At 46.0% G+C, this 24,204-nt stretch overlaps 1 protein-coding gene across 1 annotated transcript in view; it reads right to left on the bottom strand.

The window, feature by feature from the left end:
• The window catches only part of AP4E1 (adaptor related protein complex 4 subunit epsilon 1), a 246,052-nt gene that overhangs the window by 72,574 nt on the left and 149,274 nt on the right, over positions 1-24,204 (bottom strand). Inside the window, exons 16-17 of the mRNA XM_069222475.1 lie at positions 8,022-8,157; positions 5,734-5,989 (exon numbers count right to left, since the gene is read on the bottom strand). Coding sequence (XP_069078576.1) covers positions 5,734-5,989; positions 8,022-8,157 — 392 coding nt within the window. The remainder of the gene's footprint in view (positions 1-5,733; positions 5,990-8,021; positions 8,158-24,204) is intronic.

The raw sequence follows: 24,204 nt of genomic DNA, 5'->3' as shown, positions 1-24,204 counted from the left end.
TCATATTTAGTATGGCCAGAATGGTAATACAAAGTACTGCTGACTGATGAGGTTGGATTTTACATTAGTATTTTAGAAATGCCACTTTTAGAAAGTGAGCATTTCTCTGCATTTAAAATCCTTATGTGCCTTGTAACCTGTCTCCAATCCACGTCTGGGCTAGGCTGGTTGACAGTTCCCTTGTGCATTTCACCCAGACAACCACAAACACAGGATGCTCAGTCACATCTGCATAGTGAATGGGTCTTCCTGGGCTGGAAGTGTGGAGAGCCTAACACTTACATTCCAAAGGACAGTGGCCTGCCCTCACAAAATGGATTGCCAACCATCCTACTGGGACCCTGGCAGACAGGGTTGTACTGAAAGGGGACCTTGTGCACTTCAAAACCATTCTTTGAAGTCGCCCCCACTTCAAAGGCACTTTTGGGTATATAAACTGGGTCCCTGACCCTACCAAGGTAGACACGTCTTGGGACAGACACTCTGCACCAGAACCTGCAACCTACCAAGAGTAGCTGCCTAGCTGCCCAAAGGACTCACCTGGACTGCTTTGCTGTAAATGACTGCTACCTTGCTGTTGCCCTGCTGCCTTGCTGGCCTCTGGCTCTGCTGAGAGGTGCTCTTCAAGGGCTTGGATTGAGCTTGCCTACTGTTTCCTGAAGTCTCAGGGCCACAAAGACTTCATCTCTGCAAAGAAACTCCTTGTGCAGCGAAAATTGACACACAGCCTGCCAGAATCGATGCACAGCCTGCCCAGCAGTGAAAAAAATCACTGCATCGCCGAACCGGAACGACGCAGCCCGGCTCCCCGAGTGGAGATCGACGCAGCGCCAGGATTGCAACCAGAAATTCGACATACAACCCACCGGATCTACGCATCGCCGAGCCGGAATGACGCAGACCCACTTCCTGCAGAAGGAATCGATGCAGCGCCTGCCGTCCGACAGAAACCCCAACGCTTCATCCACCAGATTGACTCAGCACCTGTGACTTTGCCCAGCTCGCCCAGGATTTCCATGCAATGTCTCTGGGCGTCAAAGGACCCCGCATCGCAAAAGAGGACTGAAGCCTGCGTGCCAGAATCCGACGCAAAGCCCTTGCCGCATGGAAAAGAATCGACACATCATCGTCTGTGTGTGCCCGGAAATCCAACATACACCTACCTTTTTCCACACATCTCCTCCTCTGTGGTTCTTGTGTGTGTAATTTTGATGCAAATCAGGTACTTTTTTCTTGCAAGAGACAACTGTTGCTTTTAAGAACTAAAGACTCTTTTTATCATTACAAAAGTGATATTTCAATTTGTGATTATCAAATCTTGATCGTTTTGAGCCTAATCTAATCAGATAAGTATCCTATATTTTTCTAAACCTGTGTGGTGTATTTTTGTGGAGTTCTCACTGTGTTATTGCATGATTTATTGCACAAATACTTTACACATTGCCTTCTAAGTTAAGCCTGACTGCTCAGTGCCAAGCTACCAGAGGGTGGGCACAGGATAATTTGGATTGTGCGTGACTTACACTGACTAGGACTGTGTTGGAAGGTGGGTCATTAGTTGTGTGGCCTGCACAAGTAACGAGTCCGCACACGACCGCCACTGGGAACCAAACACCCCATTGTAGCGCTTGACTCTCATAGGGTAGCGTTGCAGAGCAGTCCAAGGCTTACTCAAGGGAGGTGGTGTGGGCTAGTAATCCGCATTCCCAAGCATGCAAGCATGACCCTTAATAAATGAATGTCCAGTCTGTGCTTTTTCTTTTGATAAAGTAAAAGTACATTTATTATTCACACACACTACTCAATACTACGCAACAGTATGTAATCGTTCAGGTCTCCCTAAGGGAGAATATAATCCAACAACCCACATGGCAAAACAATCCCAGTGCCCCCCTTTGCACATTTGAACATTCTGACAGTATTCAACAGTACAGTGCAATAATGACACCTACATTTGGGAATAAATACTTTCATAGTGCCAAGATGTGACTGTCAGCGTCATTATTCAAATTAGCATAATCAGAGAACATATGAGACCAAATTCTAGCATTCTAACCATCAGGATTACTTTTGATTACTTTGAGATTACTTTTGGATTACTCTTATTTAACATAAAATAACAGTAGAATACATGGGGCCATAACAACCTACACCTATGGTAGGCACCCGTGCACAAACAGGAACAAAAGTTCACTGAAGCTTGTGCTTCAAATATCCATCCAACCCTGGAGGGGTTATCTCCCAGGTGTCCCACCCTACCTAGGGTGGGGACACCAACAGATGTTGGGGGGAGGCTGCGCTGCTCCTGCAGCTCCCCCTGTCTCACAGTTCTCGTTGGTGGTGGCCCCCATCTCACTGGGACCACCACAGGCGTTCTAGGGGCTCAATAAGCGGCCCCAGCCCCGCAAAGCATGCTGAGGCGGCTGCATAAATGATGAGCGGCTCTCCCGCTGAGAGGGGAGAGCCGCGATTCCTTTTCTGTTCTTCTTTTCATTTTTTATTTTGGGGGTGCCGGTCCCACCCGGACACCCCCTGCACTCAAAAAACAGATCCCTCGTTGGAGGGCGGCTCAGGGAGCCCACCCCTGGCCGCCCCCGCCGGCTCCCCGCACGGCCAGCACCTCCGGGTGCTGCCGCGGGAGCCGGCTAGCTGATTTGGAGTCTGCCCGCTCCAGCGGGCAGACTCGGGATGCTGGAGGCTGTCGGCCGCGTGGGGGGGAGTGCAGCGGCACTCCCCCTACCTCCTGGTGTCGTCGGGGCCCCGGGATGGGGTCCGGGGCCCCTCCTCCTCAAGACGGGGAGCGCGACGGCGCTCCCCGGAGTCCTTCTCTTCTCGGGGCCCCGGGATGGGGTCCGGGGCCCCTCTCCTCCATAGGGGGGAGCGCGACGGCCCTCCCCCAGGCCCTCTTCTGCGCGGGGCCCCGGGATGGGGTCCGGGGCCCCTCGGCCATATTCACGGGGAGCGCGACGGCGCTCCCCGGCTTTTCTTCGGCTGGGGGTGCGCGACGGCGCACCCCCATTCCAGCCTCTTCTCGGGGCCCCGGGATGGGGTCCGGGTCCCCAGGGGACCATTTTCACGGGGAGCGCAACGGCGCTCCCCGACTTCCCTTCTGCTGGGGGGTGCGCGACGGCGCCCCCCCCCCATTTCACCCTTTCTTCATGGGGAGCGCGACGGCGCTCCCCGGCTTGTGTTCGCCGCCGGGGCCCCGGGATGGGATCCGGGGTCCCCTTTCCACAGCGGCAGGGGGGGGGGGGGGGGGGGGTGTGCGCGACGGCGCCCCCCTTCTAAAACATCCAAAGGACCAGGCTTCACGGGGCCCTGGGATGGGGTCCGGGGTCCCTCCTTCCTCAGAGAGGGGGAGTGCGACAACACTCCCCTGTTCTCCTCTTCCTCCTGGGCAGCCCCCAGGCCCTGGCCCACCCTGGGGGCACAGTCTCAAGCAGCTGCGGAGCTCCACGCGCTTCGTAGCTGCTCTCACAAAGGTCAAAGGTCGCCATTCTTTGTCCTGGGATATCTCGGGCCCCCAAGAGCCGATTTTCTTCATTCTTGCGTCGTTCCGCTCCTGGTGACAAGCCCTTGCCACCAGGAGTACTCTCCTTAGGCCTCCTGGCCTGGAAGGGTCCCAGATCTTCAGGGAGCCAGTTCCACTGACTCCTGCGCCAATCTTTCCTCTGGGTTTCCTCTTTTCCTTCTGGGCTGCGCACTCTCCTTGCGCTAGCCAAGTCCTTCCCCCAACTAGTCCTCTGGGGGGTAAGGGGGCCAGCTTGCCTGGCCCTGGCATTCGCCTCGCTGGCCTGGGATCCTTCAGGGGCAGAGTCCCTGCCCCATGGGCAGTCAGGAGGTTCTTCCATCCAGTTGTCCATGACGCCCGTCTGCAGTCCCAGTGTCCAACAGTGAAGCACAGCCAAGAGAGAGAGCTCTCCCCTGTGCAGGACCTTTTAAGTGGGGGCGGAAGTGTCCAGCAGGTCTGCACCTCTGGCCTATCCAGATGTGCCACATCACTTCCTTGCTCCCATTCCCCTCCTTCTTGCACAGTCTTCTGGGATAGCTCAAGATGGCATCCTCCAGGAGTTAGTTGCCACATGTGCTCTGAAAGTCTCAGCCCCTCCTTCCTGACATTCCTCGCAGGGTTTCTCCAGCCTGCTCCTGGCACTGAATGACAGCTGGCTGATTGATGCTAGGCCCTGCTCCAGCAACTGGACAGAGCAGTAATTGGCCCTAACCCTGAGCTGAGGCAGAAAAATATGACATCCCTGGATGACCCATAAGTGGTACAACTATGCTCCTGTAACCTACTGCATCATTCTTTTCTTACAGGTTACAGTGTACTTTGGTGTGACTCTGGTCTCGGTGGACCCCAGAGAACTGGAGTTGCACCCTAGGCCCTCCTTGCCCATTGACATTCAATGGAGTATCCCTCCAATGCAAAGATCTTAAGTACCCTGACATTGGCATTAAACTGGGTGTCTCTACAGTGAAAAGACAGTAAGCACACTGACTCTCCCTCACATGTATACACCCCTCTTATGAGACCTACTCCAGGTTACCACCCACTCTGCATAGTTCCTCCTGCGCCAGGACTATCTAGGCGCAGTTCTAGGGCTGCGCACACTAGGAATCCTCCTCCCACAGCCCTCACATGGGTGCACATCCATGCGCACACATGATCACATGTAACCTGCCTGGGGCCTCCTGCCTTGCTGCGCCACAGCAGCCTTTCCTTAGCACGGCGACACCAGCGGTAAACATGTGTAGTCCATTTTACCATGTGTTTATTGTGCGGGAGTCACCTCATAGGAGGCTTCCTCACAGTAAACAGTCAAAAACCAGGTGGTCAAAAAATCGAAACATCAGGGCAGTCCTGCTGGTCAGAACCGTCCTCTAACAGACTGTGATCCCTATTTGGACAAAGGTGTATAACTCTACCAACTAGAGACCCCATTTCTAACAATGTCCTTTTTGTGTGTAGGGAACAACTGAATAATTGTCCTTGTATTTTTAATGTATTAGACAAGCAGTTTGCGTGTAAAAGGCAAAATATTGTGAAAAGCATGGACAATTAATAATATCTATTGGCACACAGTATTGATGTACTGTTTTGTGTTTGTCTGAAAATAATTAACAGCCAGTGGAAGGTCTCTAGTCTGTAGTTTATTGTGCTGATCCCTCTCCTACTTGGGCTTTATAGGATCACACCCCATTGTTCTTTTTGGATCAATTCTTCAAAGGCCTGCCTGCAAAGTAATAACTATATAGGCATGGCCTTAGGAAGCCACAGTCATTTTAGGATGCTGTGCAAACTAGCACACTGACAAGCGGTAAGGTAGCAAGAGAACAACCCAGACCTACTGAAAAGAAATAAACAACCTACAAGAATCGGGTTCCAGGACTGGGTGTGGAAGCATTGGCATTGCATCAATCCAGAGACCTATGGCTTAAGAGAGCACACATATTCAAATCCCAAGGATTCTGTCAGGCAGGAGAAATATGCCCTGGTTTCCAACAAGACACAAGACGCCCATGCAGGGCTCAAGTGAAGCCTAAGCTATTAGTCAAGTCCTAGGGCATATAGAGACACACACTTTGAGCTGTATTCCAATGACCTGCCTTACAGACTCCCCTGGAGGAAGAGGGATAAGATATAGGATTCCACAATGTACACAATATATATAAAGTGTACTCTTGCAAATTATTCTTCCACTGAAGCAAGCCTTGTAAAGAAAACAGACTTACCAAATTGATTGAAGTGTTGAATCCAAGTCCAATAAACAATGATGATGCTAGCTGTTGTTTTTCCTTTTCTTCTGGAGAGACTTGATTAATCAACTGTTCGCTGCAGGCCAAAGAAGGAGAAATGTCCTCCCCCAGTGAGGTACAGTTCAATGTGGATGTTCTGACTTCAGCTGGAGCCTCTATTCTGCTTCCCTTTTTAAGAAGATATCCCTCTTTTCCCCAGACCTTTTTCACATCAGGTTTCAGATGATTTGGCCTAAAAAAGACAATGTGTAAAACTGATGAGTTCTTTTGGTTTTGTTTTTATTTACATTATGATTCTACCCAAATGTTCCTAAACAGGGTCAGACACGTTTCCTTTCTTATAGCCTTGTTATGAACTCAACATATCACTCTTTAATGGACTTTAAGTGGGCTAGCACTTGAAACGTGGTGCTCATGTATAACCGTCAACGCTTCATACCCCATGGCTACCTCTTTTTCTGCATTGCACTTAGCCATATTATCTGTAGGCATCACTAGATGCATCATAGCTGCCCTAAAAAGCAGCTTTTAGACAATGCTTGAACTAATGCCTGGCCCTCCCTGAACCGGAACACAATCACCCCAGGACATCAGCCAAGTACAGCTTAGTTCCAGTTACACAGTGTGCAAGGAACCCTGTGCATTTCAGTTGGATAATTGAAATGTTTTTTGGTCTTCAGCTCCATTTTGAAGTCTCAGTTTTGAAGAAAATAAGCTACCATTTTGCTAAGAACTTGGCTGATGGGGAAGGTCATACTAACAAACTTATCATAGTGTTTCATAGCTCTTGGCTCATATTTCAGAACTTGTTCAATTTTGAGATAATATGTACATGGCAAGACATAGATGCAATGCTCTATAACTGTTCATCCATGCAAATACCTACTGGAGAGGAAGGAATTATTATTTGCAGGCCTACATGCTATTGCTAATCTAGTGTGAATTTACAACAAGCGGTTTGAATAGCACTGGGCCTTTACTTCACTTAAACCAACGAGGAGCATTAATTGTTTGATAATATCTGGCCTCAGGAATTTGCAATTTCCTCTTGCTGGGTGGCACAGCAACTATACTTGCTGCAGTTAAGTGTGTTATATTGTCATATATTCTAAATAGTTGCAACGATGCACATGAAGAAGTGTGAGGAAAGGTGTTGGTCAATATTAGAGGCATATACACTTTGGTTGTTCATCACAGGTCTTTTCCCATGCTGCTCACATCAGAATGATGCCCTGTTGATGAGATCTCCAGTGGTAAGAATAAGTGTTCAGATGAGGTAATATTTACTTCTGGTAAATGAAGTATTCGCTGATCTGGGCTTTGTGCCTGTTCTTCTTGCATGTACATGGATAGCTAAAGTCATATGTACATACAAATAAATTAAAGCATGTTTTTCTCTAAATGGAAGATAACATTTAGTGGCTGATGAACACAGAAGAATATCGATCATACATTCTGGAGTACACACAACAAGATCTAACTGATGTAAGGACCACACAGTTTGGACCTCTGTGGCACCAACTGGTTGTGGTGCTACTTCACTTTCACTGAATGCAAAATATTAATTGGGTCAGGAATCTCTCATATGTAGTGATAAGACCTGAAAAGCCTGCTACTCAAGGAAACAATGGCAAAGGTTGGCTATACAAGGGATGCATGCAGGATCAATGCATGTGGGAGGATGCTCAGGAACTTTTGGCCTAAATACAATATGATTTTAGTACACGCCCCATCACCACCCACACAGGTGTATTATTCCCAGACATTGAAATGGTATAGGTCAGAATTCAATGAAATTGTTGCCTGCAAAGTACATAAAACCCCCAAACTGATCAGGCATGATTTGTATAACCTCATTCTAGTCTTCCAACAATTGCTGGACCTTGCACTTCAGATTTCATGACAGATGTGAAATAAATAGGGAAGACGGCAAGAAAATGAAATAGATACTTATGAACTTTCTATTTTTTCACTGGCCTATGAAGCCTTTGAAATTATCTTAAGTTCAAGTTCAGATATTGTTCAACAATAATCTTTAATTAATGAGCTGGGTTTGTAATCATGGATTGATTACCTTCTCTAAAGGAACAAATACTGAGTATGGGCATTGTGACCCATTATTCAATAGAGACTTTAGAATCATGGTTAGAGCTGAAAGCTGTTCACTCCTTTTCTGTGATTTACTGACAGATCACATGCAAACAACATATGCCCAGAGCATAGTTATAATGTTCCTTCAAACAACAAACTTAGAACAAACTTACTCCTTTAGTCCCGCTTCAGCGCTATTGCCTGACAGCTCCGAAGCCAAAGATATGCCTGTGGGAGACTGCCTACCAGTCACACCAGACAAAGGTACACTCGAAGGGAAGGACAGCTCGTATGGTTCAAAGTTCAGGGCTGCAATAAAGAGAAGGATTATCATTCAAAAGAACAAACCAAGCTTTAAATACTGCAATTACTTTCTCTAAATCGCTGTACCATATTGCCAAGAGAACCCAAATAACATTTCCATCCAGCAATTAACTATGGGTTCCCAGAGGATAAATGGTAGTTGGTCTTTGACTGACAAAGCCCTGATTTTGGGGTCAAACCTACTAGACAACGTGTGCTGTCCGTTATAAGACATATTGTGGGCTTATCAAGAACATACAGGGGCTTGGAGTGCCCCCAATGCTTACAATTGGTTGTCCTTACTGACACTCATTTTCCTGCTTCCTATGAGATAGTTTCCGTCACTCTTGTGTTAGTTCCTCCCATGTGCTTGACTGTCTGGTTCTTATGTTCCCTCTTAGGGAATTACTTTTTGCTGTTTGTGCAAGCATTCCATTAGAGTGTAGGTGTTTTCCATCTCTCTCTTGTGTGATTTTAATTGTACTTGTCTGTTGCTTCTCCTCCCCTCCCTGCCCCCATGTAGCCTTCCTCCATGCATGCCATCCCTTCTCCCTTGTTGCTTCTCTTCCCCACTCCCATATTCTCATCTGTTGCTTGTTCGTCCATGTGCTTCTCCATCATCAGATCTACACTTGTAGGAGGCTGGCCTGGTTTGTAGTGGTACCAAGGGGTACTTACACTCTGCACCAGGTCCAGGTATCCCTTATTAGTGTAGAAGAGGTGTCTAGCAGCTTAGGCTGATAGAAAAGGTAGCTTAGCAGAGCAGCTTAGGCTGAACTAGGAGACATGCAAAGCTCCTACTATACCACTGGTGTCATATGCACAATATCATAAGAAATCACAATACACAAGATACACTAAAAATAAAGGTACTTGATTTTTATGACAATATGCCAAAAGTAGCTCAGTGAGTCCCCTCAGTATGAGGATAGCAAATATACACAAGATTTATGTACACAATACCAAAAATATGCAGTGATAGCAATAGAAAGCAGTGCAAGCAATGTACAGTCACAATAGTTTGCAATGAGAGCACATAGGTATAGGGGCAACACAAACCATACACTCTAGAAATGGAATGCGAACCACAAATGGACCCCCAAACCTATGTGAGCTTGTAGAGGGTCGCTGGGACTGTAAGAAAACAGTGAGGGTTAGAAAAATAGCCCACCCCAAGACCCTGAAAAGTGGGTGCAAAGTGCACCTTAGTTCCCCAGAGAGCACAGAAGTCGTGATAGGGGAATTCTGCAAGGAAGACCAACACCAGCAATGCAACAACGATGGATTTCCGGATGAGAGTACCTGTGGAATAAGGGGACCAAGTCCAAGAGTCACGATCAAGTCGGGAGTGGGCAGATGCCCAGGAAATGCCAGCTGTGGGTGCAAAGAAGCTGCCACCGGATGGTAGAAGCTGTGGATTCTGCAAGAACGAAGAGGACTAGGAACTTCCCCTTTGTGGGATAGATGTCCCACGTCGTGAAGAAGCTTGCAGAGGTGTTTCCATGCAGAAAGACCGCAAACAAGCCTTGCTAGCTGCAAGGGTCGCAGTTAGGGTTTTTGGATGCTGCTGTGGCCCATGAGGGACCAGGATGTCGCCAATTGCGTGAGGAGACAGAGGGGGCGTCCAGCAAGACAAAGAGCCCACTCAGAAGCAAGCAGCACCCGCAGAAGTGCCTTAACAGTCACTATGAAGAGGAGTGAACCAGAGCTCACCCGAAGTCACAAAAGAAGGTCCCACGACGCCGGAGGACAATTCAGGAGGTCGTGCACTGCAGGTTAGAGCGTCGGGGGCCCAGGCTTGGCTGTGCACAAAGGAAATCCTGGAAGAGTGCAAAGGAGCCGGAGCAGCTGCAAATCACGCGGTACCCAGCAATGCAGTCTAGCGTGGGGAGGCAAGGACTTACCTCCACCAAACTTGGACTGAAGAGTCACTGGACTGTGGGAGTCACTTGGACAGAGTTGCTGAGTTCCAGGGACCACGCTCGTCGTGCTGAGAGGGGACCCAGAGGACCGGTGATGCAGTCTTTTGGTGCCTGCGGTTGCATGGGGAAGATTCCGTCGACCCACGGGAGATTTCTTCGGAGCTTCTAGTGCAGAGAGGAGGCACACTACCCCCACAGCATGCACCATCAGGAAAACAGTCGAGAAGGCGGCCGGATCAGCGTTACAAGGTCGCAGTAGTCGTCTTTGCTACTTTGTTGCAGTTTTGCAGGCGTCCAGAGCAGTCAGCGGTCGATTCCTTGGCAGAAGGTGAAGAGAGAGATGCAGAGGAACTCTGATGAGCTCTTGCATTCGTTATCTAAAGAATTCCCCAAAGCAGAGACCCTAAATAGCCAGAAAAGGAGGTTTGGCTACTTAGGAAGGAGGATAGGCTAGCAACACAGGTAAGAGCCTATCAGAAGGAGTCTCTGACGTCACCTGCTGGCCCTGGCCACTCAGAGCAGTCCAGTGTGCCAGCAGCACCTCTGTTTCCAAGATGGCAGAGGTCTAGAGCACACTGGAGGAGCTCTGGGCACCTCCCAGGGGAGGTGCAGGTCAGGGAAGTAAGTGGTCACTCCCCTTTCCTTTGTCCAGTTTCGCGCCAGAGCAGGGCTGGGGGATCCCTGAACCGGTGTAGACTGGCTTATGCAGAGATGGGCGCCCTTGTTTCTCACACCTACTGCTTCTCCTCCCCAATCCCAGCCATCCTTCATGTTGCTTTTCACCACCACCCCAATCCCCAGTCCTCTGTGTTGCTCGCCCCCACCTCACTGTAATTAATTAAAAAAAAGCTTCCCTCATTTAATGGCGTGTGCATGCGTGTTGCGAGAGCCTGCAATATGGCACGATTACCGTGTCATAGCAGTTTTCTTTTTTTATGGTTGAAGCTATAAAGCATGACTAACAATCCTTGTCAATGGCAAAACCTATTGGCTTTACTAACTATTGGCCACAGGTATTACGCACTCTGAACAAATTTAGAAACCATCGTCTCTTTGCATTCTAGAATGTGTAGTTCCAACGATTCATTTTACTCACATTTTGAATCCTTTTTATGCCAAGTACTGGTGCAGCCAGGGCATATTGTTGTGTGCACTCATCAGTCATTTAAAATGACAGCACCTTTAAATCAGGATACAATTTTGAACTAATTATACGAGCATTGGCAAAGCCAAAAGGTTTTGCCTATGTGAAATCTATTGGCTATCTCAATGGTTTGTACATGCTGCACAGCAGCATAGAAAGTTAACTAAAACCACTTCCTATGCATCACAACTTTTTCAAAAAGTCAAAGCATATTTTTAACAAAGTTAATACATTTAACCTTTTAAGTGCGGGCGTCTGGTGCGGGTCACGACCAGTGGCCGACACCAGGGAGGGGGTTAAAAATCCTCCGGTGCAATGCACCAGAGGATTTTATTTTATTGTTTTTCCCGTAGGAGACGTGGAACAACTTCTGCGTCTCCATCCCGCCCCCCTCCCGCCCCTTTGTGACATCAGCGTGCCGCGAGGTGCGCTGACGTCACTGTTTTTCCCCACCGGAGAAGAAGAGATCAGGTAGGCGATCTCTTCTTCTCCGGAGGGGAAAAAAAGGCCAAAACGGCCTCCCCAGATGCCAGGGAAGCATCGATGGAAAGGGGAGGCTCTCCCCTTTCCATTGATGCCTCCCTGGCACCGTTTCCTGGCCATGGATCGCAGCCCGGCTGCGATCCATGGCCAGGAAACGCTCCTAGGCACCAGGGATCTTCTTTGGGGGGGGTCGGCCCCCTTGTAAAAGGGCCCCCCCCTCCTCCCACCCCCCCGGGGGCATTATTGATTAATCTCAACTGACATTTAAAAAAAAAAAAAAGACAAAAATGAAAAACAAAATGGCGGGGTCGGCCCTCAGAACATGGGCCGACCCCTGGGGGTAAAAAAAAAACATCTAGTTTTCCCCAGGGTAAAAATTGTAAGAAAAACTAAAAAACAAAAAAAAACAAATTGTTGGTGGTCAGCCCCTAGGGTGACCATCTATGGGGCCAAGGGCAAGCACACATGTATGAAAAAAAAAGTTATGTAAAATGAGTGAGTGAGTCTCTCTCTCTCTCTTCCAGCGAGTCTGAAGGAGACAATGACGACATCCGTGCTGTCCCTTCGCAAGCACATTCTAGGCAGCGGGACCACATTGGGTTAGCCGAACCCAGAGAGCACGTGCTTGCGGCCGCAAGCACAGAGAGAGTGCTCTCTTGGCAGCCCCCCTGTTTAGTTCAGCCCTAAATTCCACCTTTTACTGGTGACGCTGGATGTAAAGTTGATACAGCTAACTTTTTGCCAGTCGACTCCATCTATCTATTTTTGGATGTTGACTTCCTTCAGAAATTTGTGCAGCAAACAAATTTGCGTGCAGACCAATTTCTGAGGGAGCGCGGAGGCACTCTAGGGCCCCGTTCTAGGGCACGCCAGTGGACTCCCACTTCGCTGGCGGAGTTGAAGATATTTTTGGGCCTTACGCTCAAAATGGGGTTAGTGCAGAAACCCACCTTGCAGTCCTACTGGACTACTCGCACGGTTTGGGTAACTCCCATCTTCGAACCATACATGAGCAGAGATCGTTTTTTGCTGCTGCAGCGCATGCTGCATTTCAATGACAATTCTGCTGCATTGCCCCGGGACCATCCAGATCATGACAGGTTGTTCAAAATTCGGCCTGTCGTGGAACATTTGTCTGCCAGGTTTCCAGAGATCTATACTCCTGGAAAGAATATAGCAGTCGATGAGTCCTTGATCCTGTACAAAGGACGGCTGCTTTTCAGACAGTACATTGCGAGCAAAAGAGCTCGCTATGGCATAAAGCTGTACATGCTGTGTGAGAGCTCTTCTGGCTATGTGTACAGCTTGAGAGTGTATACAGGGAAGGATTCTACCCTAAACCCTGTAGGTTGCCCTCCTGCGTTAGGGGTCACAGGTAAGATTGTATGGGAACTTGTCCAGACACTTCTTCACAAAGGTTATAACCTTTATGTGGACAATTTCTATACAGGTGTAGAGCTGTTCAGTGAGCTCTACAAAGCTGGCACTGTGGCCTGCGGTACAGTTCGTTGTAACCACAAAGGATTCCCGCAGGAGCTTGTTTGCAAGAAGCTCCAGAAATCCCAGAGTACTGCATTGTGTTCTAACGAACTGCTCGCAGTCAAGTTCCTAGATAGGCATGATGTATACGTGCTCACTACAATCCATGATGAGAGCACTTCTCCCATCACGGTTTGGGGTCAGATGGCCAAAGTCCACAAGCCCATCTGTATACTTGATTACAATAAGTACATGGGCGGAGTGGACAAGAACGACCAGGTTCTTCAACCATACAATGCGTGTCGTAAAACTCGCACTTGGTACAAGAAACTATTTACCCACCTGATTCAGATGGCAACATATAATGTGTATGTTGTTTACCGTCAGACAACCACAGGAAGCCTCATGACTTTCCTTGACTTCCAGTTGTCTGTAATTGAAAGCCTCACTGCTGTTACAGAAGAAGCAGCAGCCTCCACCTCATATGTTCTGGAGGATGTGGCAAGGCTGCAGGAGCGACACTTTGCTGATCGTATTCCTAAAACACCCAAAAAGGATCTTCCATGTTGTCGCTGTAAAGTGTGCTCAAAGCATGGAAAGCGGCAGGAGAGTCGGTATTACTGTCCCCAGTGTCCATCACAACCAGGCCTCTGTATCCCTACTTGCTTTACGTTGTATCATACTAAAGCAAAGTGCTGGGAAATCGACTGAGGTTGAGCTGCCGTTGGGTAATCCTTTCAGTGGCAGTGCATGGATACTGAACGTCCATGGGTCACTGCTTCGTTAGGCAAGGAGTCACAGAATTTTACTTCATCATGGACTTCCTTTTGGACTGCTTGAGAGCTAAATCCACTGTCAGAGCATGGCCGGTATTCTGTTCAATTAACATGCATTATATTCCCCCTACTGCATATACTAGTGGACAGAACATATGCCACATTGCCACAGAGTACCCTTTCTTCACCAGCATGCCTACCTTACTTTCAACTGTAGATATGCTCTCTCAGTTCGAGGAATCACTTTGTACGGCATACCTGGAAACCCCCAACTTGCTTCCACAAACTAGTATAGGTTCGCTTGGCAATTATACAGGATTAGCCAGGACTCTGATGAGAACAGAGACATGAATGGGTAAGGAAAGCTTATGGTAGCAGTGCCTTCACAGGGTTATTGCACAGGTAGAAGGCAGATAGTAAAGGTAGTATAGATGCTCATCATCTACACCTTTGGATTCAAACCCATTGGTGCCATCCCAGCACTGAAGGAGAATGACTTGTATAGGTCAGTGTTTGACCTGCTTTTCATGTTCATCCTCCATCAGAACTTAGTAGATTTTCAGTTTGCTGTATAAGTGCATTATAGTCACATCACTGCACATAATGTTGGCTGCGACATTTGCTACGTTCTCATGGACTCCCCTATGTACCAAACACTACCCTTTTTCATAGCCTATGACCTTCTCTTTAGGGAACATCATGAGAAATCCCCAGCATGTCTCCCTTAGTTTAAAAGGTAGATATGCTCTCTCATTTCGAGGAATCGCTTTGTACGGCATACTCGGACACCCCCAACTAGCATCCACAAACTGGAAGGAGTTGGATTTAGCACAGAGAGTGCGTTAAAAGCGCATGAAAAATATGTCTTCCTGAGCCTCAGGTGGCTGTCACAGGAGTCATTTGGTAATGTTAAGGAAGAAGGAAGCAGTTAGCCTATGACCTTCTCTTTAGGTAACATCATGAGAAATCCCCAGCATGTCTCCCTTAGTTTCAAAGGTAGATATGCTCACTCTGTTCGAGGAACCAGTAATGATGTAACATGGTTCCATGCCAGAACACTGGGCATGGAACCAGCTTGTTCTGAGGTTCTGTCATGCAGGGTTCTCTGCATGACAGTTGATATGCTGGCTGTTGGTTGAGGCTGTAATAAATACCTCCTACCATATATCTTCATCTGGTGTGGATTCACTTTATTACACTGGCGACGAGGATGGGCGGAGAAAGGAACACAGAGGAAGGGACAGCCTCAACAACAACAAAGAAGGAAGAGCTTGGATTATTTAAGAGAAAAACGGAGATAACTTACAGAGACGTGCTGGGAGAGGATCGAGCGTCTTGCAGCATGTTCTAGCGGAGAAAAGTGTGAAATTGCGGTTGTAGGGGCTTTGTGGAAAGCTGTTTGAGCATTTACTGAGGATCAAAGTGGTCTCTGTATGCTTCACGACGTCAGAAGGTCAGTGAGCAATTGGAAAAGGACTGAAAGCTGTGGGAATTGTTGGCGGCCATCTTGAGTGTGGTGGAAGGAGAAAAACAAGCCAGATTGACTGAAGAAAATAGACTGGATGTTTGGTTGCGGCCATTTTGAGTGAGGAAAACGATCCGAGATTGCTCAAAGAGAAAGCAAGCCCAACTGCCTGAAGAAAACGGACCAAATGTTTCGTGGCGGCCATCTTAGATGAGGAAGAAGGAATTTTTTTTATTTATTTTTTTAAAAAAATTACAGCGCAATTGTTGGAGGACATCGAAGAAGAACATCGACGGTCTATTGGAAGTTGAAACTTAGACGGAGGCTGGATAAGGATCACTATATTGGTTTGTGGTCACGGGAATATACATTTCTTTGGAAACTTTATTGCACTTGTGGAATACAAGTATTGGGCGTTGTAAAATGAATTAAACTGAAAAGGTCGTATCTGCGGTGACAAACACACCTGAAGACCCGTGTTTGATATAGCGGCATCGTGCTGGGACATACAGTGACTGGCACACCTTTTGGACTTTAAGTACTTTTAGCAACTAGTAGGGTTTGGAATATATTGTGGGGAAGAAGTGTTTTACACCTCTTGTGAGTATGCAGAATGTTACGGCGCCGCCATTTTTCTTGTCAGATCCAGGAGAACCGGTTATTAAGTGGAAGAAATGGAAAAAGATTTTTGAGAATTATGCCAGGGTGTGTGGTACGAATTTGAGTGGTGAAAGGAAGCAGGCACTTTTGTTACATTGTTTAGGGGGTGAAGGACAGGAGGTGTTGGAAAATCTACCTCCATTGTCGCAAACTGATCAGAGGGGGTTGAATGGATATGAAATATGTGCAAGACAACTAGATTTACATTACTTGCCAAAGATTAGTACTATTATGGAAAGGTACCATTTTGGTTTGCGGGAGCAAGGGAAAGAGGAGAGTGTTGAAGAATATATTACGGCTTTACGGAAGTTGGCTTCAAGTTGTACATTTGGGGCATTGGTAGAAGAAAGGATTAGAGATCAGTTTGTGCTGAGGTGTTGCAGTGATAAAGTGAGGGAAGAACTCTGGCTAAAGGACGAGCCACCGTTGGATGAGGTTGTTAGTATTGCAAAAAGGGTAGAGCATATGTTAAAGTGTGTTGGAGAACTAAGTAAAGCACATAAAGAAGACAAGGTCAGTGTAAAAGCACAAGAAGTGGAGTGTCAAGTCATACAAAAAGATGAGAAGGAAAAAAAGTATGAGGGTGTCCGTGAGAAAGGTGTTGTAATAGAAAATAGCGCAGGAAAGACACAGGGGAATAGGAGGTTCGCGACACCTTTTCAAGGAAATTGCTACAGATGTGGAAGATTTGGACACATGGCTAATGCAAGTGAGTGTCCTGCTAACAGGATTACTTGTAATGTTTGCGGAAAAAGAGGACATTTTGGAAAAAATTGTAGGATGAGGAATAGGAGAGATTCTAGATCAGAAATAAAGGAAGTCAGTTTTCAAGTTAGTGAGAGTGAGGTGGAACATCCCTCTGAGTGGGTTTTGGTGGGGAATGTTAGAGTCAAAATGAAATTTGATTCGTGCTCTCACATCACGTTTCTCTCAAAGGATTTTTTTATGAAGAATTTTCAAGGAAGGAAGAAACTGTTCAAACCTAATATTAAACCTACGGGTTATGGTGGGTTGCCAATTAAGTTATTAGGTTATTTTGATGACTGCATTGAGTACAATGGTAGGTTCACTGCTGCTAGGATTTATGTTGCTGAGAGGGGTGATAATTTGTTGAGCTGGAGTCATCAAGCACGCTTGGGTGTCATTCTCAATCCTAATGCACATCCATCTGTTCAGGTACAATCTATTGAGGGTGACGAAAACAAGTTTGTGAGAGCTTTTGGTGAATTGTTCAGTGACACCTTGGGGTGTTTAAAGGGGTACAATCACCATATTAAGTTGAAACAGGGCGCAGTACCAGTTGTGGCAAAAGTTAGACGCATTCCCATTTGTGTCCAAGACGCTGTACAAAAAGAGATAGATAAATTGTTGTCCACTGGTGTTATACAGCCTGTAGAGGCAACGGAGTGGTTAGCTCCCATTGTTGTGGCACGTAAACCAAATAATGAAATCCGTCTATGTGTGGATCTTCGTGCCTTAAATAAAGAAGTGGTGGTTGACAAGTTCCCACTTCCCAATATTGAGGAATTAGTATCATCTATGGATGGTGCTTGCTATTTTACCACTCTGGATATGGCATCAGCATACCATCAGGTTCCGTTGAGTAAAGAGTGTCAAGAATTAACGGCTTTTATTACGCCAATGGGGGCCTTCAAGTTTTTGCGTATGCCGTTTGGGCTGATTTCTGCGGCCTCAGTATTCCAGAGGATTATGGAAGATCTTTTTAAAGGCATTTCAGGCGTAAAGTGCTACCAGGATGATGTATTAATATGTGGGAGAAACGTGAGAGAACATGATGAGAGGGTGCATGCTGTGCTTAAAAGGATGCTTGATGCTGGGTTATCTCTTAGGCGAAGCAAATGTAAATTTGGAGTCACTGAACTGGACTATTTGGGTCATCATATTTCACGGCAGGGGGTGAGTCCTAAAAAAGATTTGGTGGACACTATCGAAATGTTAAAAGAACCGTGTACAAAAGATGAGGTTTCTTCATTCTTAGGTATGGCAGAATTTTATAACAAATTTATACGAAATTTTGCAGATAAGACAGTAAATCTAAGGAAGTTGATGTGTAAGAATGCAGAGTTTGTTTGGACGGAAGAGTGTGGTACAGAATTTAAACAAGTAAAAAATGATCTCAGGAATGCACCAAACTTACAAGCTTTTGTACCTGGGAATCCCACTTTCATTGTTACTGATGCGAGTATAAAGGGGCTGGGTGCTCTTCTTTTTCAGATCAGGAAGGGCCAAGAGGTGCTAATAGCTTGTGCTTCAAGATGCTTGAAAGGGGCAGAGATATGTTATTCTGTTATAGAGAAGGAAGCGTTGGCAATATTCTGGGCCATAAACAAGTTCAGAAAATTTGTGTGGGGATCTTCTTTCGTAGTCAGGTCTGATCATAAACCCCTGAAAGAAATTTTTGAGAAGAAGGGTTTGGACTCGATTTCCTCGAGGATCAGGAGATGGGTCATTTCCTTACAGGAGTATAACTTCATGTTTGAATACATTCCGGGAAAGACAAATGTAACGGCAGACTGTCTGTCGAGATTGGTGGAGGTGGTAGAGAATGATAAATCTCAGGATGAAAATGATCAATGTGATGCTGAGTGTGGCATAAGAGTTTGTGATGTTACGCTGGGGGCTGTAAAGGAAGATGAATGGAGGGATGAGTTGCAAAAGGATAGTGAATTGTGTTCTGTGATGTCTCTTTTGGATCAGCATAAGTCTCGAAGTCTGGTTAAACCTTGGTCGTTAGTTGCGAATGAGTTAGCCGTTGTTGATGGTGTTCTAATGAGGGGCACAAGAATGATTCCCCCATTGAGTTTGAGAGAAGTCATCGTGAACATGGCTCATGAAGGGCATATGGGCATTTCTAAAACCAAAGAGCGCATCCGTCAGGATTTCTGGTGGCCTGGATTAGATTTGATGGTGGAACGTACTGTTAGGGAGTGTACACCTTGTCAAGCTAGTGATAAGGTACTCAAACCAAGATGTTCACCTATGGTTTGTAGAAGTTTACCAAAAAGTCCATGGGATGAATTAGCTATCGATATTGTGGGGCCATTGCATGGAGAACATCAGACTCCTTACCTGTTGGTGTTGCTGGATTTGTATTCACGATGGGTGGAGGTGAGTTTGGTGATAGAGATCACTTCTCAATCTGTGATCAGTTTTTTAGAATCTGTGTTCAAACGCGAGAGTTTTCCTAAGTCTATTCTTTCTGACAATGGTCCGCAGTTCTGTTCTGCTCAGATGGAGGAGTATTTTGTAAAATGTGGAATTGTACATAAAAAAATTGCATTATATCATCCAGAGGCGAATGGTGCTTTGGAGAGATTTAACAGGACTTTAAAGGAGAGTATACAATTAGCAAAGGTAAACTGTTTAGATTGGAGAAAAGAACTGCAGGGTCGTATAACAGCTTACAGGTACACTCCTCATGCATCAACGGGGAAGACTCCTTTTGAACTGCTCAGGGGAAGGTCTCCAAATACTTGTTTGTGTCCTGGCTGGATGGTTGCTGGGAAGGGTTTGAAAAACAATGGTATTGGGGAATGGAGAGACAAAGAAGTGTCTCTGCAAAGCAAAAGGAAGATTTATGTTGATAAAAGGAATAATGCGAAAGTTACAAATTTTGAGGTTGGAGATAAAGTAAAGGTCAAAGCTCCTGTTGGGTGTCAAAATTGGTCAAAATATACCTCTCCAAAAACTATCATTAAGCTGTTTAAAAATGCTGTCAAGACGGATGATGGTCGCATCTGGAATCATAGTCGTGTAGCACATTTTGGGGGGTGTGGTGTGGCTGACAGGAGAGATGATACTTCTTATCGTTTTCCCTCTGACATTGATTTAAGGTCTGATAATACTCGTAGGAGTGTCAGAACACGCAGGTTTCCTTTACATTCGCGTGATTTTGTGTAGTTCTTTCTACCCTCTTTTTCTTTCTGTTCAAATGTGTTTTTTGTTCTCATGTTATTTCTGTTCTAATGTAAAGAGGAAGAAGTGTAATGATGTAACATGGCTCCATGCCAGAACACTGGGCATGGAACCAGCTTGTTCTGAGGTTCTGTCATGCAGGGTTCTCTGCATGACAGTTGATATGCTGGCTGTTGGTTGAGGCTGTAATAAATACCTCCTACCATATATCTTCATCTGGTGTGGATTCACTTTATTACAGAACCGCTTTGTACGGCATACTCGGACACCCCCAACTTGCATCCACAAACTGGAAGGAGTTGGATTTAGCACAGAGAGTGCGTTAAAGGCGCATGAAAAACATGTCTTCCTGATCCTCAGGTGGCTGTCACAGGAGTCATTAGTAAAGGTTCGTTACGCATGCATTTGGTAATGTTAAGGAAGAAGTAGGCAGTTACTTGACAGGTGGTAAAATGTAGTCAAACATATTCCGTTCTGTGGCGTGTGAATGTGATGGGCCCTTGTCTGGCAGCGGTAAGTTAATCTGAATGCATTGATTGGTTGGATTGGGCCCATGGCTGACGATATGAAAGGGTTGTTTGTTGTGCGTGAATGGCGTGTGAATGGACCATAAAGAGGTTGGTGCCTGGACGCGGCTTTATGGCCCACCTTCAGAAGGCTTGGTTTCAATATTAAGATACTTTGATAAGTAATCATGCTTTGAAACCATAATTTCTGGAGGTGCTAAAACCAACCAGTGTGAGTGGTGGGTTAACTTTAACAAACTAGTACCAGGGGAGTCCAAGGGTGCAGGACTTGCGTGGCTCTCCCCAGTTTTCCTTCACCCAGAATCCCCTTGAAATCACAAAATGTGCTTAAAAAACACATTTTCCTTGCATTCCTATGAGCAGAAGTCCAGGGATCTGCAGGGAGCCATTAAAATTACCTACCACAAAACAGCCTCGTTTTTTAAGACATTCACCTAACTAAGTATTTGGACCTGGGCTCGGCAGCCATGTAGGGAAACCTACCAAACGCAGACAATTCTGAAAACTAGACACCCAAGGCAGCCCACGTAAATGTGGTGTGTTTGGATTTAACAAAGTTTTCTTACCCAGAATACCCTGCACAAGTGAAACGTTTATTAAAACCACTATTTTTCCTTTCTTTTTTATCACAGAAACTACAGGATTGTACAGGGATCCTCAAAATTCCTACCACCCAGTGTTTCCCCACTTGTCCTGATAAAAACACAACCGCGCTTGTATGCCTGAGCCTAGTGCCTGCTTCAGGAATGAATCACTCCAGGGTTAACAGTAGCCCTCATGCAAGGACTTCCATTGACCCTTGTGTGATCCATTCCTGTTGCGGGCGCTAGGCCTACCCACACAAGTGAGGTATCATTTTTATAGGGAGACTTGGGGGAACTCTGGTGGAAGGAAATTTGTGGCTCCTCTCAGATTCCAGAACTTTCTGTCACCGAAATGTGAGGAAAACGTGTTTTTTAGCCACATTTTGAGGTTTGCAAAGGATTCTTGGTAACAGAACCTGGTCAGAGCCCCACAAGTCACCCCATCTTGGATTCCCCTAGGTCTCTAGTTTTCAAACGTGCACAGGTTTGGTAGGCTTCCCTAGGTGCCGGCTGAGCTAGAGGCCAAAATCTACAGGTAGGCACTTTGCAAAAAACAGCTCTGTTTTCTGTTAAAAAAAAAATGGGATGTGTCCACGTTGTGTTTTGGGGCATTTCCTGTCGCGGGCGCTAGGCCTACCCACACAAGTGAGGTATCATTTTTATCGGGAGACTTGGGGGAACGCTGGAAGGAATGAAATGTGTGGCTCCTCTCAGATTCCAGAACTTTCTGTCACCAAAATGTGAGGAAAATGTGTTTTTTAGCCACTTTTTGAGGTTTGCAAAGGATTCTGGGTAACAGAACCTGGTCAGAGCCCCACAAGTCACCCCATCTTGGATTCCCCAAGGTCTCTAGTTTTCACAAATGCACAGGTTTGGTAGGTTTCCCTTGGTGTCGGCTGAGCTAGAGGCCAAAATCTACAGGCAGGCACTTTGCAAAAAACAGCTCTGTTTTCTGTCAAAAAATGTGATGTGTCCACGTTGTGTTTTGGGGCATTTCCTGTCGCGGGCGCTAGGCCTACCCACACAAGTGAGATATCATTTTTGTCGGGAGACTTGGGGGAACATAGAATAACAAGAGTTATTGCCCCTTTTCTTTCTCTGCATTTTTTCCTTCCAAATATAAGAGAGTGTGTAAAAAAGACGTCTATTTGAGAAATGCCCTGCAATTCACATGCTAGTATGGGCACCCCGGAATTGAGAGATGTGCAAATAACCACTGCTCCTCAAAATCTTATCTCGAGCCCATTTTGGAAATGCAAAGGTTTTCTTGATACCTATTTTTCACTCTTCATATTTCAGCAAATGAATTGCTGTATACCCAGTATAGAATGAAAACCAACTGCAGGGTGCAGCTCATTTATTGGCTCTGGGTACCTGGGGTTCTTGATGAACCTACAAGCCCTATATATCCCCGCAACCAGAAGAGTCCAGCAGACATAACGGTATATTGCTTTCAAAAATCTGACATCGCAGGAAAAAGTTACAGAGTAAAACATAAAGAAAAATGGCTGTTGTTTTCAGCTCAATTTCAATATGTTTTTATTTCAGCTGTTATTTTCTGTAGGAAAACCTTGTAGGATCTACACAAATGACCCCTTACTGGATTCAGAATTTTGTCTACTGTTCAGAAATGTTTAGCTTTCCGGGATCCAGCATTGGTTTCACACCCATTCCTGTCACTAACTGGAAGGAGGCTGAAAGCACCAAAAATAGTAAAAATGGGGTATGTCCCAGTAAAATGCCAAATATGTGCTGAAAAATGTGGTTTTCTGATTCAAGTCTGCCCGTTCCTGAAAGGTGGGAAGATGGTGATTTTAGCACCAAAAACCCTTTGTTGATGCCATTTTCAGGGAAAAAAACACAAGCCTTCTTCGGCAGCCCTTTTTTGACATTTATTTGGAAAAAACTAAATTTTCACTGTATTTTGGCTAATTTCTTCGTCTCCTCCAGGGGAAACCACAAACTCTAGGTACCATTAGAATCCCTAGGATGTTGGAAAAAACGACGCAAATTTGGCGTGGATAGCTTATGTGGACAAAAAGTTATGAAGGCCTAAGCACGAACTACCCCAAATAGCCAAAAAAGGGCTCAGCACTGGGGGGGGGGGGGGGGGGAGCGGGGGGGAGGCAGCAGCTAAGGGGTTAAAACATTCAAATGATTGATTATTCTCCTCAGCTTTAGACAAAGTAAATACATTGTTAATTTTTTGTCACTAGTTTGACATGGCATGCCTGTGATGTACATTGATTAGCTCTGTAACCGGGGTGATGGAGGGGTGGAAACTGTAGGAAATTCTAGGGGAAGTTCTCGGGTTCACTTCAGAGGCATCTTGAAATACTTCGCCACCATCACAATTAGGCTTGACTTTTCTGAAGGTGTACAATTTAGAATACAGTATACAACAGGTCTTTATTACACACCACAGTCCCAATCACACTCTTATAAAGCTTGAGCGAAACAGCTTAGGACATGAGGACTATGACTGGAGTGGAAGAGTTTTAGCAGACGGTATTGCTAAAATTAGCTCCAGTACGTACCCGACTTTAGGCTCAAATGAGAAACATATGCAATCTTTATTTTGCTTTCCTTGCCAAACAGTAACAACTCTCCGAAACCTATTTGCTGACAAATCGTGAAGGAAAGCTCTTCAGAAACGCACTCAATTGTATTAGATTGTGAAAACAGGGAATAAATACACTGTACGCAATGTCACCAAATAACTTCAGAACTATATGCTGTGGGAAACAAAATAGAGCAAAGCTTTTGAAGGCACAATAGCGTACCCCTTTGATTTTATGCAGTTACTCTATAGTTTATGCAGTACCTGTGTGGGGCATAACAATCAGAAGTATGGAAATTACAAGATGGTGCTTTTCAGAGTCTACCCATTCACGTGACCTGCAAACATATAGCAAGAGCCCTTTAAAAGGTTTATTCCTGCACACAGCAACAGCCGTCTACTGTAATTTCAGGTGCTGGAGGTCAGCACAAGGTTAAAGATGGACAGCTCTTTCAGAATGGAACATGCCTCTACTTGATGAGCTTAAAGTGCCCTCCATTCAGACAGCTGAAGAAAG

Source organism: Pleurodeles waltl, chromosome 3_1 (assembly GCF_031143425.1).
Source record: "Pleurodeles waltl isolate 20211129_DDA chromosome 3_1, aPleWal1.hap1.20221129, whole genome shotgun sequence".
Taxonomy (NCBI): domain Eukaryota; kingdom Metazoa; phylum Chordata; class Amphibia; order Caudata; family Salamandridae; genus Pleurodeles; species Pleurodeles waltl.
The sequence above is the reverse complement of the archived record's forward strand: the minus strand, read 5'-3'. Positions and strand labels throughout refer to the sequence as shown.